The sequence below is a fragment of the Mustelus asterias genome, unplaced genomic scaffold (genome assembly GCF_964213995.1).
Source record: "Mustelus asterias unplaced genomic scaffold, sMusAst1.hap1.1 HAP1_SCAFFOLD_35, whole genome shotgun sequence".
Taxonomy (NCBI): Eukaryota; Metazoa; Chordata; class Chondrichthyes; order Carcharhiniformes; family Triakidae; genus Mustelus; species Mustelus asterias.
In genome coordinates this window covers 5188052-5204849 of record NW_027590117.1, presented here as the reverse complement: position 1 = coordinate 5204849, position 16798 = coordinate 5188052, and the positions used below count along the sequence as shown (strand labels likewise).

The following is a 16798-nucleotide window of genomic DNA, read 5'->3' as shown; positions in this document are numbered from 1 at the left end:
AGACGCATCAGAACAATACGACCTGAGAATCTCCCTCCAAGGCACTCACCATCAGGACTTGGAAATGTATCGCCGTTCCTTCAGTTTCAGTAGGTCAGAACCCAGAAACTTCCCACTCCCCAACACCTCCCACCCCCCACCCCCGAATCGCACTGTGGGTGTACCTACATGACATTTATGGCAGCAGTTGAAGATTGCAGTTCAGCACAGCGTACTTCAAGACAATTATGGACGGGCAATAAATCCTGGCTGAGCAAGCGATGCCCTAATCCCATGAATGGACGAAGTAAAAAAAAAACCACTGATCAAAAAGGTTCCTCCTCACCTCCATCTTCAATGGGAGGTTGCTTTTTAAAAAACTCTGCTTTTCTGGTCACATTGTCAGTGTAATTCTGAGCACAATCAGGATTATTTAGTAAGTGTTGTCCCATTGCAGAATCACATTATGCAGTCGTGACCTGCCTGGTGGTGTATATGGTCGGATTTGTCACCGTGATTCACCGCATCCCTGTAGCTATGGACTGCCCAGGGCACACAATCAGTGTGGGAATCAGTTCACCTGTTTCAGTATCTGGAACCATTCCGTATCTGAATTTGTCTGGTGTTGTTTCTGTGAGTGTCTCGGACTGTTATAAAGTGTGTGAGTGTGGTATCATTCTGGACCTGTCAATGGTTCTTTATTCTGTGATATGTCTGTGGGGTGTCTCAGTGGTACTGGAGTTAGCACTGTTGCCTCACAGCACAGGGGACCCGGGTTTGATTCCCGGCTTGGGCCACTGTCTGCGTGGAGTTTGCATGTTCTCACTGTGTCTGCGTGGATTTTCTCCGGGTGCTCCGGTTTCCTCCCACAGGGCAAAAACACGCTGGTTAGGTGCACTGGCCGTACTAAACTCTCCTTCAGTGTACCTGAACAGCTGCCAGAGTGCGGCGACTCTGCGATTTTCACAGTAACTTCATTGCAATGTTAATGTAAGCGTACTTGTGACTCATGAATAAACAGTAAATTTCATATAAATGTGGGGATCATCGATAATTTTAAGTCCCCTGGCGCTGTTTTTGGAACATATGCGTTAATTCCCGTGGTACTGTTTATGGAACATCAGCTTTATGCTGGTCCTATCATTGGAAATAATTCTGTATGTAAGTCTCTGGTGCTGTTTAAAATTGCGGGTTTCATTTGTTATCTGTCACACATCTCTCTCTCTCGCTATTCTTCCTTTTGCATTCATTACTCTGTGTGAGTCTTGCATTGTTTCTAAATCTCTCAGTGATACAATTGATGTGTGCAATTTATTTCATATCACTCAGGCACAGCTCCTCTGAGATTGTGCAGCAAGCAGCCTGTATTTTTCAGCTCCTGAAAGTGCATGTGAGCGAGAACTATCATCTCATCTATCAATCTTTGGTATTTAGTATGAGTTTGGGATTAATTAAATAATCTGCAGTCTCTGGGACTATTTATGAATTTGGATTAATTCCAAATAACTTTCCAGCACCGAAACAGACCACTGATGTGGTAGGTGTTAAGCAAACAATGTGTGTGAGTTTCAGCCCAGCAATAAATCTCTGTCAGTGTGAACACAATTGTGAAAGATAATGTATCCTTCAATCTGATACTGGATTGCTATGCAAGTTTCACTCAGGTTGTTCACATTGATTTGATCTGTGACACTCAGCCTGATTCTGTGTAAGAATTTTGACATGCATGTAAAATGAAGTCCAGTCTGGAATTGGTAGAGTGTCTTCCACCTGGCACAGTGTGAGTGAGGATTTAGCGTTAGTTTATAATTTATAGTTCAGTTCGTAGCCATCAAATTGATGTTGTAACTTTTAGTTTCATAAGCAGGGTAAGTTTTCAACTGGCATTTGTGTTTGTATCCTAGCTTTCAGAATATCCGAATCTGAGAATGTATTTGAGATTTGAATGTGTACCTAATGTATGTGAGGGCAGACTGTGGGGATTATTGCGACCACTTCTAAACCCCTGATTTGGTGATATGACTGGTATTTAACTCGAATCTCAGAGTACATTATTCAGGTTGTGTAACTTTTAACAGAAAACCATCTGTCAGTTTTATCTGATATTTAATTTGGAGCTGAGGCTGCACTATTGTGTGGTTGACACAGCGATGATCTGATAATTGATGAGAATTTGGACTGGGATTGATGAATCCCCCTGTTAGTTGTACTGAGTTTGTTTTGATTTCTTATTGTCTCATGTATTATTCTGCTGTGAAAATTCCAGTTTCTTTCATGCTGGTTCGACAAAGCATACCGTTCATGGAGGAGAAATGAAGCAGTGTCGTGAATGTCGTGTTAAAAAATCTATTTACCAGGAGTAGGGTTCGAGCCCACGAGGACATATGTCTATTGGATCTTAAATCCAACGCCTTAACCTCTCGGCCATCCTAGTACGAAAGTTTGGCATGATGTGAACACTACATCTGGCTTTCCTGCTGTTAGAGCAGTGGATTGAAAATGCGCCTCTGGATTTATTTCTGCTGTCTCAGACGTGGAACTGATGAGCTGTTTGCTTCTCTGTCAGTGAAAATATGCGGAATGTGTGACAAGGAGCTGGCGACACTCTTCTCTTTAAGTTCCGTGGACGAAATATCACATTTATTCCGGTTCCTTCAATTATTTGTCCGCGCGAACAAAGTACATTTCACAACTCAAATACACATTCCGTCAGTTTAATCTCGATTAATAATCATTGTGAGCGGTTTGCGAGGCTGAAGCCAGACTCGAGCTCTGATTGGTCACTGTCATTTCAATCAGGTTCGTAACCAATCTGAGAGCCAGGAGAAGAAATGGGAGGTTTTGATTGGTTTACATTTCCAAATTGGAAAAGCCCGCCAATTTCAGTGCAGGAAAAATAGAAAATAACCGAACGCCTGAATGTTCAGGAAACTATTTCAATCTCACACTTTAGAATCTGTTTATTGTATTTTCCCTCACAGAATCCTGGCGCTATTTTAGGAACAGTTTGATTTTCTCAATCTGTTATCTGTCACCAGCGGAAATAAGACCCCGTTCAGCAATTTAAAACGGAGCAAATCTCAGCTCACTGGAAAAGCAAAAACAGAGATTCCCAGCCAACTCCTTCACACAGGCTTCACAGGGACAGAGGGAAAGGCTGATTTCTGATCCTCTCCCCTGAAAGCGGCTGGGAATATTACAATCGGAAGTGTGGAGAGAATTCCCGCCATATCCTGCCGGTTGAATCGGCAGCATTGTGTCCGGAGAATCGGGGCTGCAGGGAGTGGGGGGGGGGGGGGGAGGGGGGGAGGGAAAGGGGGGGGGGGGATCGCTACGATGGGCTCAGGGTCCTGAGTGTGCACAAATCTCGCTGATTCCGTCCTCTGAGAAAACTGCGGAATACACAGATGACCCCGAGAAGAACCTCCTCATTCCCGCCTTTCTTCTGTTCAGGCTGCGACTCCGAGATCACCAGATATCAATAAACATCATTGTATTATGAAGTTAATTCACCAATTGTTAAAGCTCTCAATATAGGTATTATTAAATTTAAGTAATGGCTTCCTAATATTGTGTTTCTCCTCATTGCCCCTCACAAATCCCAAACTGAGTTTAATAATCCACTCTCAGTTCAGTTTGATTGTCCCATCAATGTGAAAGTGTGTGTGAGGGGCGCGTCTGAAGTCCCATTCACAGCATTCTGTAACGGGACAAATCCCTATCCTCCAGAAATAGATCTCTCATTAACTTAATAAGGGAAAAGATGGAACAGCTTTTTCACAGAGATTGTGCGTGGCTCTTAAAAGAGCCGTTGTGTTTGGGGTTCTTTTCAGTCCATTGGGGAGTTTTAATTGGTGTACTTGGTCACCGCCTTTGTCCCTTCCGACACGACGTGCTTGGTTAGTTCCCCGGGCAGCAGCAGGCGCTCGGCGGTCTGGATCTCCCGGGAGCTGATGGTGCTGCGCTTGTTGCAATGGGCCAAGCGGGAAGCCTCACCCGCGATGCGCTCGAAAATATCGTTCACGAACGAGTTCATGATGCTCATGGCCTTGGAGGACATGCCGGTGTCGGGGTGAACCTGCTTCATCACTTTGTAGATGTAGATGGAGTAACTCTCCTTCCTGGACATTCGCCGCTTCTTCCCGCCCTTTGCTACCGGTTTCTTCATCACTTTCTTCGCTTCCTTCTTGGGAACTGGTTTCGATGTTTGTTTCTTCTCATCAGCCATCTTCAATTTCACGCAGAAATAAAGCAAGCCCCTTTGGGAGGGATTTCCACGATTGCGAACCATCGGAACGGCGATATATTTTCAAGTCAGGATGATGTGCGTCGCGGAATGGAACTTAGAGGTGGTCGTTGTTTCTCTGCATCTGCTGTCCTTGTGCTGCCATGTGAGAGATTTATTGGGTTTGGTTGCGCCTCGAGAAGGAAAAACCAACATCAGGAGCAGAATTTGAACCCATACCTCTAGTGGAGACTGCTACCCGAACCTTAGACAGCTCGGCCATTCTGACTACACGGGGAAAGCTGTAAAATCTCTGCCGAAATTTTTTTAATTCCATCTTTATTGTTATTACATTTAAATCTCTGCCTCCGCATTGACTGATTGAGGGTAAACTGAACACTTATTTTGAGGTTCACGGACCAAGGTGAAGGTAAGACTCAGAGTTCCACAGGTTTGAGGGGTGAATAGTCCAGCACCATTCCATATTCTTCATCCAAATCAGAAACTCGAGCTGGCAATCGATTTAAATCAGGACACCGGCTTTGGGCAGGAGTTTGCCAGCATGAGAACATGTGGTTTCAGAAGCTCCAAAGCAGACGCCAGCTTCATTTGCGGTCCTAGTAGCAGGTATTTTCTTTCCAGAATCGGCTGTTCCGCCATGAAAACTAGTGCCGGGTTAGGTGCAATGGTCATGTAAAATAGCCCCTTCGGGTCAGGAGCGTTAGCATGTTAAATGCGTGAGGTTACGGGGATGGGGCCTGCATGGGATTGTTGTTGGCACAGGCTCGATGGGCCGATTGGCCTTCTTCAGTACTATAGGGATTCTATGAAGTTTGGGCGGTTGTTTCACTTCTCTGAGAATATTGATAACTGTTTTCTGATAACGTTAAAACTTCTAACCAGTCAATGCCTGTTTGTGAACTGGCCATGAATAAGGCTGACATTGAAACGGTTCATATTGAAGTAGTTACAGCAAATTGATTCTTGAAGAGTTGTTAATATAATGCTTTCAGAGACTGTCGTAGCTCCTTAAAAGATCAGTTGCGCTTGTTTTCCGTTTGTTCATTAATTTCGTGAATCTATTTGGAGCGGGTACAGTTGGTCAGTATCTGTGCCTCTTGCTTGGCCCAGCTCCGCGGGCAGCAGCAACTCCATTCCTGTTCCCGATGTCTTGACACAAACAGCAAATCCAAATTATTGTTCACTGCTGGCTGAACGCGTGTTGTGCAACAAGGCAGCCATTCATTCAGAACCTTTTTGGATTGGAGTGAAAGAAGAACAACATGATTCTTACCAATTAAAATGATTGCAAAAAATGATATTAACCAAATTCCATGTTCCAGAGATCTATTTTCTGATTGGGCGATGCTGCACACCCCGATCTACGGAAAATATAAAACTCCCAGAAATGGAATGTCGTTTATAGGATTCTCTAATCTCTGATTTATATGCCACCTCGTTGCTTGTGTATTCGTTCCGTAAATGCACGGGTGGAGTGTCAGATTTAGGTGAGCGATGGTGGTGTAGTGGTGACTGTGCGTGCATTTGACCAAGAGTCAGTTCCTGACCATCGCAGTGGTGACTTATTTAATTAGCTATCGCAGGTAAGAACTGCAGAGGGTCACTCCTAAAATGAAATTCACTGAATATTCTTATTATCAATGAGTTACGAACGGAAAATCCAGCTTCAATTTGCTTTCAGTGTAAACTTTGTTTCAATGGAAGAACAGATCTCAAAACTAATCAATGAGTTCTCAGTCAGGAACAACAGTAAAAAAAGGTAAGTTCAACTGTCCAGAAAAAGGAGACAAGCCAAGTTCAGTTTATGAACTGTGCTATGGACACACCTGGTATCTGATGAAATCAGCAACTCAGGAAGTTGCGTAATTATATCTAATGAAAATAAGGGGCCCATCAGCAGAGCAAGCGGTGGTGATATAGTGGTGAGCATAACTGCCTTCCAAGCAGTTGACCCGGGTTCGATTCCCAGCCATCGCATTCATCATTTTTTTTTAGAATCTTATCCACGGTCTCTTGCGTTTCAAATCATGTGGACAAAAACAGCGAGAACGCAGCATTTGACGGCAGTGTCATAAAATGGACTTCACGTTTGCATTTCATTTTTCCGGACGGAAAATTCGGCTTCAGTTTCTTTATACTGAAAGCAAATACTGAAATAGATGAACAAGTCTCTGATCTAATGAATGAATTCTCAGTCAGAGAAAATATATAAAACAAAGGGAACCGAGCACAGTTGACCTCCCTGACTGTGATCTCAATCATCCTGATGAAGTCAATATGAACTGCGGTGGTTGCATCGACTGGCCAATAAGGAGCTGCGATGGCCGAGTGGTTCAGGCGCTTGACTTGGAATCTAAATTTGCTTTCAGTGGGAAACTTTGTTTAAGTGAAAGACCAGGCCTCAAAACCAATAATTGAGTCCCCAGAAAGGTGTAATATTAAACTGTCCAAAAAACGAGAGTAAACAATTTCAGTCTACAAACTGCATTACGATACACCTGGTGTCCGATGAATTCGGCAACTAAGGTAGTTCCGTAATTATAACTAATGAAAATAACAATTAATGAAACAGAGCGGGAGATGGTGTGATAGTGGTGAGCATAGCTGCATTCCAAGCAGTTGGCTCGAGTGCGCTTTCCGGCCATCACCTTGATAATTTACTTCGGACCGTATCCACCATCTCTTGCGTTTCAAAGCATGTGGATATACTAAAGTTCGAACAGAACAATAGGCGGCAACGAAATAAAAAGGACTTCCCGTTTTAATTTTATTTTTTTCGGACGGAGAAATCGGTTTCAATTTGTTTATACTGAAAACAATATTGAAATAGAAGAACAAGTCTGAACTAATAAATAAATTCTCAGTCAAAGAATAGGACACCAAATAAACGAGGAACATATTTCAGCTCACACTGTTCTCTACACAATCCTGGTGCCTGACGAAGTTAAGATGATGTGGAGATGCCGGCGTTGGACTGGGGTAAACACAGTAAGAAGTCTCACAACACCAGGTTAAAGTCTAACAGGTTTATTTGGTAGCAAGAGCCACTAGCTTTCGGAGCGCTGCTCCTTCATCATGTGACTCCAGCGAGTGGCTTTTGCTGCCAAATAAACCTGTTGGACTAAAACTGGTGTTGTGAGACTTCTTACGAAGTTAAGATGAACATTGCTGAGACGATTACATCACTTTAAGAGATAGGCAGCTACGGTGGCTGAGTGGTTAAGGCGTTCGACTCGAAACCCTCGTTTCCACGCGCAGGTTCAAGCCGTCCGCGCAGTGACTGAGACGAGAAATGTTTAATTGGCTTCTCCAGGGCAGCCCATGATATTGAGTTGTAATTTGCTGTGGTATTTTTCAATAATGATCGGGAACTATGCTGGCATCGACAAGATGGGCCGAATGGCGTCTGTGCTGTAACTCCCTTCCATGAGAAAAATCATGACGGAGGAAGAAAGAAAAAGAGCACAATCAGGACACAAGGACAAAACTACGTCTCATTTCAGAGTAACATTCTTATGCAATGACACACACGGCGTAGGAAATACACTTCATCAGAATACATTGAATGAATGAGAATATCAAAGTGCTGCTTCGATGATAAAATATCATGTTCATTCAAAAAATGCTACAAGCTGTTCACTACTGGGCGTTAAGTATTCCTGCTTAAAATCGCTTGGGAATGGAAGGAACATGTCGAATATCGGGAATTATAATCATATCGGACCGTTAGTAAAGGAGGATTATAGATATTCAGAAGACATCAGGAAATTTCATGTTTGAATTAATTTCAAAATGTCTTTGGATTAAGTGGTCACTTTGCCCCGGACTCCAAACACAAGCGATAAAGTGATGGAATATATTCAGAGATGAGAGAATTCTGCATCCAAATCGATGTTGCTTTAAAATCGTCCAATAATTTCTGACACATTGAACCGAGCTGGGCAGCTCATTTAGAAAGCGGTTGTTGTATTGTTTACGCACAAGATATATTTCTGGTACAATATGTCCCAGACCGACAAAATTATATCCAAGAATGTCTGGAAAATGTCTGTGAGAGTCAGACCTGGATCCGAAATGAAACTAGCGGTGGCGGCACAGAGCAGCTTAAAGGCAGAGAGCAGACGGAGCAGAGACAAGCTGTTGTCAGCTCCCGGCTCCTCCAGCCTCTCTGTGTTTCACTCTCCTCACAAACTCTCCCACTGCAATTAAAATTGGACACTCCAGATTCTCAGACTGTCCTACTTCTATTACTGAAATCTGAAAATTTCCCGTTGAGAAATTTCCATCTGAATTCAGGGCAGCAATTTCCATTTCAACACGTCTCTTTGCTGAATTGATCGCGCTCTCTCAGTCGAGCGCTGACTCAGAGTTCGTTTGTCGACTGAAACCTTGAAATCGACCAAAACTTTCGCTTAACTTCTTTCTTCAGGTCTGAGCAGGACAGCAGCACGATCTAATGACAAGAGAATCTTTCGATTTGACACAAGAAGGGCTGGAGAATCCGGAGCTGAGTGCGGACACACAAACACTAACATTTGTCTAACCCAGCCGCCCCTTTAACACACTCTCGCTGGCACAATGTTCACCTCTGCACATTGACAGGTCAAACTCTGTCTCAGATTGACAGCCCCAGGACTTCGTCTCCTCGCTCTGTGCTGTGGATTCTCGGGCATTAGTTGGAGTTTCACAGGTCAGTAACTGTTAAAAGCGCTGAGGCCGGCGATGCTCACACTGTCTGTTCCCCAGATTCAGGGGGCTGCAGCCAATTAGAGCTGTGCCTGGGTGAACCCAGAACTGGTTGAAATTATGATCTTGTTCACAAGCTGAATTCTATTTGATCAGATGAATGTACAGATTGTGTGCACTCAGTTACTAACCCACAAATTCCCCCCTTCATATAAAGTTGATGAGAGGGCGTGGAGGGATAGACAGAGACAGAGTGAGTTAGGGCAGTGAGACACAGACGGCCAGACAATGTCTCAATTACAACAATCCTTGTAAATTCCGGCTTTTTCCAGAAAGATTATCTTGGAGAAACAAAAGCTGCAGCCTCAGCTCTCAGTGATATTGTAACAGAGACACAGTATTAATACCACACTCAGGAACAGTGCTGCATTTTGACAGAAGAGATGGGGAGAGGCAATAGAAACGGAATGGTCCAGTTCTCGACTGTGTGCAGGCTGACGGGGACCTGAGGTTCAAAGATGCCTTTGATGGAAAGGGTCGTCAGGAAGGCGCATTGGATCATTGGCTTCGTAAGTCGAGGCACTGAGTATAAAAGCAGGGAAGTTATGCTCAATCTTTATGAAGTTCTGATCAACTGCAGCTGTTTTTGGATTGCACCCAGACGCGGTAAGCACAGCTTAGAAAGTGCGTGAGGGTCCTGATGAGGGGGGAAACGAGATTTACTGTTTTGGATCCAGCGATGAGGGATTATACCTACAAGGTAATGCTGGATAATTCGGAGTTTCTCTCTTTGCAGCAAACGGGATTGAGTGGTGCTGTACGAGAGGTGTAAAATACTATAACATATTGAACTAAGGCACACAGGGGGAAGTTGCTGCATTAGCTGCGAGCAGGAGTATTCAGGGACAGGTATCAAAGATTTAAGACAGGATGTGGAGGAGGCATAGGATCCCGACAGTGCGGAAGGAGGCCATTCGGCCCAGACATTCTGCACCGACTCTCCGACAGAGAATCTCTCCCTGTAACCCCACGTAATTGCGCTGCTTATCCCCCTGAAAATAAGGGTCAATTTTGCCTGGTCAATCCACCTAATCTGCACATCGTTGGAGATGAGAGGATACCGGAGCACCCGAAGGAAACCCACGCAGACATGGGAGAACGGGCAAACTCCACACAAACAGGCAGCCAAGAATGATAGAAGTGGACTTTAGTTTCCAGCCGTTTACAAACTCTGGGGATTCCCCTTCAATTTTTTGGCATCTGGGAATCAGAGAAGCATCCAAAAACGCAAATGAAAATAAATACAATCACGGCAGTTATTCACATGGAGCTAACATTTGGGACGCCATGGCATCTGTTGACCGCGTGGCCTAATGGATAAGGCGTCTGACTTCGGTAGTTCTGTGCGGTGATGATATCAGAAGATTGCAGGTTCGAGTCCTGTCGCGGTCGTTTTATGCAGGAATCTGGGAGAACGAACGGCAAACCGAGATTTCCTTCTTCAGCTGAAAGTTCTGCATTGTCTTGCACACACTGCAGGGCGCTTTCTCTGAATGCATTTCCTTCTTGTTCTGTTCATTAAATTTTCTCATCTCTTTATTTTATTCTCCTCCCAAGAAATCAATATTTTTTGTGTGATCTTAATAAATTATTGATGCTCCCGAATGGAGCAACAGGCTTTGCAGCAAATGGTTTCATAAAATTCTGTGGAGGAAAATCTAATCTCCTCAGGAAGAGGTTTAATAATGAGCTGAGTGAACTGTTTACAGGGATGAAAGGTGATGGGGCTGGTAATCCAGAGGCTGGCACTAATCTTTGGGGACACGGAGTAAATCCCACCACGGCAGCTGATGAAATTTAAAATCACTATTTAATCAATCTGGAATTGAAAGCTGGTCTGAGTAATGGCGGCCTCGAAACTACGGTCGATTGTTGTAAAATATAATCTGATTCACCGATGCACTACAGATAAATAAGTCTGGCCTCCTTAACTGGTCTGGCCTACATGTGACTCCAGACCCAGAGTAACAGGGTGACTCTTACTCGACCTCTGAAATGGTCAAACAAGCCATTCTCAGTTGAAGGGGAATTAGGGAAGGGCAACAAATGCTGGTCCTGCAGGCGACACCAACAGCCCATAAAAAGAAGAATCATTGAGTGGAAAGAGAATGGCCTGGTAACGGACTGAGAAACTGGACCCTTCTTCTCCACTAATAACAAGGCTGAGGAATGGCCTGATTCTGGGATTTAAATTAGGGAAAGATTTGGAAAAAAAATCATTTCGATCAAATGGGACCAGAGAAGGGCAGATAAAAATGCATCTCACTCATATATGCCATTGATGGTTGGTAGTTTTAGGGCAATGATGTACATCCGACCAGTGTATCAGCGCATCCTAAGAGTGTGAGGGAAATTCCAAAAGTAATTCTTCCCCGACATCCTCCAGATTGAAGCGAGGTAACATTCATGCCGATGACTGGGAGGAGCTTGAAAATGGGCGAAACATATCCGCCAATCTACAGCATACTTTTATGAGGCAAAATGGCGGCAGAGAAGAAAGTAACAGAGAAGAAAGCTCTGTGGGCCGAGAATGGGCCTGTTCATTCACATGAAGACCCATAGCAGAAATTCACGGCCCTGAATAGATGTCATCCTTGAATCGAGGGACAGGCAACGATTACAACTGCTTGTTACAAAATACCTATCATAAAAAACCACGTCCAACATTAGTATTGTTAAAATTTTCCACTCATATACCCCACAGAGACTGACAGATAAACAATGAATTCCACTCTCAATTCCCGCATCACACACCAAGGAACACAGAATGGTTTTTACATCCATACACACAGAATAGTTACAGCGCAGGAAAAAATAATCGGACACTTTCTGTCTGGGTGTTGTCATCTCCATAGAAGCTCAGCTATCGCAGCCCACAGCTGAAAGCACGACAGCAAAATTTGCAGAAGCCACAATATATGTCGTCAAGTAACTTGTGGAGAGGAGAGGAGGTAAGGAGCTTGGAGATAGTTATAGACAGGTTTTGTGCATGTGTAGAAACCTGGCAACTGGAATATGTGAAGTTATTCACTTTGGCAGGAAGAGAACAAAATCAGATTATTACTGAATTCGAGAAGGGCTACAAACTTCCCCAGATGCAAAGGGATTTCGTTGTTCGAGTGTACGAGTCACAAATATTTATTATGCGAGAATAACAAGTAACAAAAAAGGTAAATGGAATGTTTGCTTTGTTACAAGCATTTAACCATGTAAGAAAATATTGTTATGCTTCAGTTGTTTAGGTCATTAGTGAAGTATCTCGAATATTGTCTGAAGTTTTGGTATCCATATCTAATGAAGGATGTAAATGCGTTGCAAACGGTCCAGAAGAGATTACCAGTTTGATAACTTGAAAAGTTCGACAATGCAGAGGAGATTTACCAGATTGCGAAGAGGAAAGAATTTCCTCTGTTAGGGCATCTTTGCAACAGGGATACTCCGAGTCGGAGGTACCTTGTTCAAAGCTTATCAGATCTTGAATGGTCTTCACAATTGCACGTGGAAATGATGTCTCTTCGTGTGAGTGAATGCAGAACAACGGGCACTTAAAGAAAACTGAGCTTCCTCTTATCGGACGGCGAATTCTGTTCTCTCGGAGCGTTGCGCGACTTTGGAACTCTGCCTCAGAAGGCGGTGGAGGCGGGGATATTGAATATTTTTAAGCCGGAGGGAGATGATTCCTATTTGGCAACAGAATCACAGGTCAACGGGGACAGATGGAAATGTGGAAATCGAAACATAAACAGATCAGCCATGATCTTAGTGAATGGCGGGGCAGTCTTGTGGGGCCGAATGGCCTTTATTTCCTCTGTTCATGTGTCGTCGCCTGATTGTAAATTTCCCCTCAACAGGACTGCTGAAACGCACCCGTATTCGCGGTTCACTCAGAGCACCGGACTTAAGCTAATACATGGAAAAAATAAAACCAGACGGTGGGATTCCCAGATCTGTCAGACTGTATGGTTGTTTTTCGAGTCTGCAGAGATATTTTCTCTGCAATGTGTTCACGGGAGCTCAACATTGCTTCGGCATTCGCTCATTGTCGCCGTCTGCATTGCAAAGAATTATCTTTAAAACAAACTTTTCGGGGCTCGTCCGGGATTTGAACCCGAGACTTTTCGCATCTTCATGTTGCGCGCAAAGCAAGAATCATACCCGTAGACCAACGAGCCACCCGCAGTAACCCAAATCCTGAAAACAACTTTTCAATGTATCCCAAAGTTTAGCATATATCTTTTCACAACGCAATTGTTTATCAACTATCTTTTCTCAACGCATCAGAGATGTTAATGAACAATGTTTCATTTCACTATCGGTTCTGGTGAAGGTCAGAAGCAGTGATATCTGTTTTCACCACTCGCCAAGTCGGCCTGTGGTTGTGAATCACCAGTCCTGTGTGTAATATCATTCTGCCAGTCAGTGAGTTTTAGTAGAAATTCGAAGTCATCCTGACTTCACCTGTGGCCTCATGGTTAAAGTATGAGTGATGCGAATCATGATGTGATCAAATGAGTGTCTGTTTCAGTCTTTCCGTGGTGAGTTTTCATGCTGAGGAGAAACATGTGGGACATGGTCTGGGAATATTTCACACTGCTCCATTCCCATAATTCCCTGACCTGATGGAAAGAAAATGTATTCTATTTGCAGCAGCTACATTTCCAGCATGTTCCATCTGGCTGGTCATCCAGGAGCGCTGGTGAGGGAAACTTTCTTCCCCAGCTCTTCATGGATAGAAAATCAAATGGAAGGAGACGGTTGACAAGTTTCTGTGTAGTTGACGAGATGTTCGAATGGTTTTGGCGATGGACTGATTATCGATTGTATTCTGCACGGATGGTGCATAATGCACTCTCATCAACAATCCATGGAACGTTTCATACATTGCTTCTCTGCATTTGAACACACGTAGCTGTGCTTTTCCACATTTTGTTTCTTGTCGGCTCTTCACGACAATCTCTGAACTGATGTGATTGGAGTCCCTTTCGCTGAGAGGAACTACAATCCCAACATTGAAATTTTGTTCAATACTCAGGGTGTAAGACAAAGAGAATCACATTTCCCTGTGAATCTGCTGTGTTGTCTTCAATTTTCTATTACTCTCTCATGGTCTGCAAAGACAGTTAGTCTGCTTTGAGCGGAACATATATTGATTAGCTCAGCTCCTTGCATGTGACCGGCTCGTTGGTCTCGTGGTGTGATTCTCGCTTTGGGGGCTTCATAGAAACATAGAAGAAAGGAGCAGGAGGAAGCCATTTGGCCCTTCGAACCTGCTCTGCCATTCATTACGATCATGGCTAAACCTCCAAATCAATAGCCTAATCCCGCTTTTTCCCATAACCTCTGATCCCATTCGCCCAGGTGCTATATCTAGCCGCCTCTTGAATGCATTCAATATTTTGGCATCAACTACTTCCTGTGGTAATTAATTCCACAGGCGCACTACTCTTTGGTTGAAGGAATGTCTTCTCACCTCCGTCCTAAGTGGTCTACCCTGAATCCTCAGACTGTGACCCCTGTTTCTGGACTCTCCAACGATCGGAGAAATTCGAACTGCATCTATCCCGTCCAGCCCTTTTCGAATTTTATAAGTCTCTATGAGATCCCACCTCATTCGTCTGAACTCCGGCGAAAGCAATCCTAACCTCGTCTATCTCCCCTCATACATCTGCCCTGCCATCCCTGGAATCAACCTGGTAAGCCTTCACTGCACTCCCTCGAGTCCAAGAATATCCTTCCTCAGAAAAGGAGACCAAAACTGCACACAATATTCTAGGTGTGGACTCACCAAGGCCCTGTATAATTGCAACAACATATTCCTGCTTCTGCACTGGAAACCTCTCGCAATGAATGCCAACATACCATTTACCTTATTTGCCGCCTGCTGCACCAGCATGCTTACCTTCAGTGAATGGTGCACGACGACACCCAGCTCCCACTGCACACTCCCCTTTCCTAATTTACAGTCATGCAGGTAGTAATCTGCCTTCTTGTTTTACTTCCAAAATGAATAACCTCACACATGTCCAAATCTTACTGCATCTGCCATTGATTTGCCCACTCGCCCAACCTGTCCAGATCATTCTGAAGGATCTCTGCATCATCGTCTCAATTCACCCTCCCACACAACTTGGTGTCATCTGCAAACTTTGAGGTGTTACAATTTGTTCCCTCATCCAAACCACTGATATTTATTGTGAATAGCTGGGGTCCCAGCGCCGATCCCTGTGGCACCCCATTAGCTACTGCCTGCCAATTTGGAAAGCACCCATTCGTTCCTACCCCTTGTCTCCTCTCTGCCAACCAGTTTTCGATCCATCTCAAGATGGAAATATTGAGAAATCCTGAGGTGGGAGGGAAAGGTGCTAGAGGTCGTGGTACATATTGGTACCGCTGACATAGGTAGGAAGAGGGAAGGGGTCATGAGAAGAGAATATAGGGAGTTAGGTAGACAGTTGGGAAGGAGGAACGCAAAGGTAGTAATCTCAGGATTTCTGCCTGTGCCACAGGAAAGTGAGAGTAGGAATGGAGTGAGGTGGAGGATGAATGCGTGGCTGAGGGACTGGAGTAGGAGGCAGGGATTTAAGTTCCTGGATCATTGGGAACTCTTTAGGGGCAAATGTGACGTTTACAAAAAAGACGGGTGGCACTTGAATCCCAGGGGGACCAATATCCTGGCAGGAAGGTTGGCTAAGGCTACTGGGGAGACTTTAAACTACAAAAGTTGGGGGGAGGGAATCGTGATGAGGTGACTGAGAGCGAGGAGGTTAGCCCACAAATAGAGAAGGATTGTAAACATTGTAAGAGGGAGAATAGACGGGTGATGGAGAAGGGGAGAGCTCAGACCGAAGGTTTGAGATGTGTCTATTTTATCGCCAGGAGTGTAGTGAATAAAGTGGATGAGCTTAGAGTGTGGATTGGTGCTTGGAAGTGTGATGTGGCGGCAATTACGGAAACTTGGGGACAGGGATAGGACTGGATACTTCAGGTGCCAGGTTTCAGATGTTTCAGAAAGGACAAGAGGGAAGCAAAAGAGGGGGTGGGGAGTGGCACTGCCGATCATGGATAGTGTCACAGCTGTAGAGAAGGTGCAAGCCGTGGAGGGATTGTCTATGGAGTCTCTGTGGGTGGAAGTCCGGAGCGGGAAGGGGTCGATAACTTTGCTGGGTGTTTTCTGCAGGCCGCCCAATAGTAACAGGGATGTTGAGGAGCAGATAGGGAAACAGATCCTGGGGAGATGTAGTAATAACAGGGTTGTCGTGATGGGAGACTTTAATTTCCCAAACATCGATTGGAATATCCCGAAGGTAAGGGGTTTAGATAGGAAGGAGTTTGTTAGGTGTGTTCAGGAGGATTTGCTGACACAGCATGTGGATAAGCCTACAAGAGGAGAGGCTGTACTCGATCTGGTACTGGCTAATGAGCTGGACAGGTGTCGGATCTCTCAGTGGGGGAGCATCTTGGGGATAGTGATCATAACTCTATCTCCTTTACGCGAGCATTAGAAAGAGATAGGATCAGGCAAGCAAGGAAAGTGTTTATCTGGAGTAAGGGGAAATATGAAGCCATCAGGCAGGAAATTAGAGGCGTAAATTGGAACGAGGTATTCTCGAGGAAAAGTACCGAAGTAAGGTGGCAGATTTAAAAGGAATGTTTGTCTGGAGTACTGCATGATAACGTTCCGATGAGACAGGGAGGTTTTGGTCGGTTACGGGAACCGTGGTGCATGAAAGCTGCGCTGAACCTAGTCAAAAAGAAAAGGAAAGCGTACAAAAGGTTCAGAGAGTTCGGAGATGATAGGGATCTAGATAAGTGTACGGCTTGTAGGAA

The 16798-nt window shown here is 44.4% G+C and overlaps 1 protein-coding gene, 2 non-coding genes and 1 pseudogene across 3 annotated transcripts; 3 read left to right on the top strand and 1 right to left on the bottom strand.

Moving 5' to 3' along the window:
* Positions 1 to 3826: 3826 nt before the first annotated feature.
* Positions 3827 to 4216, bottom strand: LOC144482338 (histone H2B-like). The gene has a single exon (XM_078201507.1). It carries the CDS (start codon positions 4205 to 4207, stop codon positions 3827 to 3829), a length of 381 nt encoding a protein of 126 aa, XP_078057633.1. The 5' UTR covers positions 4208 to 4216.
* Positions 4217 to 6130: 1914 nt separating this feature from the next.
* Positions 6131 to 6202, top strand: trnag-ucc (transfer RNA glycine (anticodon UCC)). The gene has a single exon. It is a non-coding gene; the product is annotated as a tRNA-Gly (tRNA).
* Positions 6203 to 9650: 3448 nt separating this feature from the next.
* Positions 9651 to 16798, top strand: part of LOC144482251 (histone H2B pseudogene) — a 47445-nt pseudogene continuing 40297 nt past the window's right edge.
* trnar-ucg (transfer RNA arginine (anticodon UCG)) lies at positions 10271 to 10363 on the top strand. Its single transcript has 2 exons — positions 10271 to 10307; positions 10328 to 10363. It is a non-coding gene; the product is annotated as a tRNA-Arg (tRNA).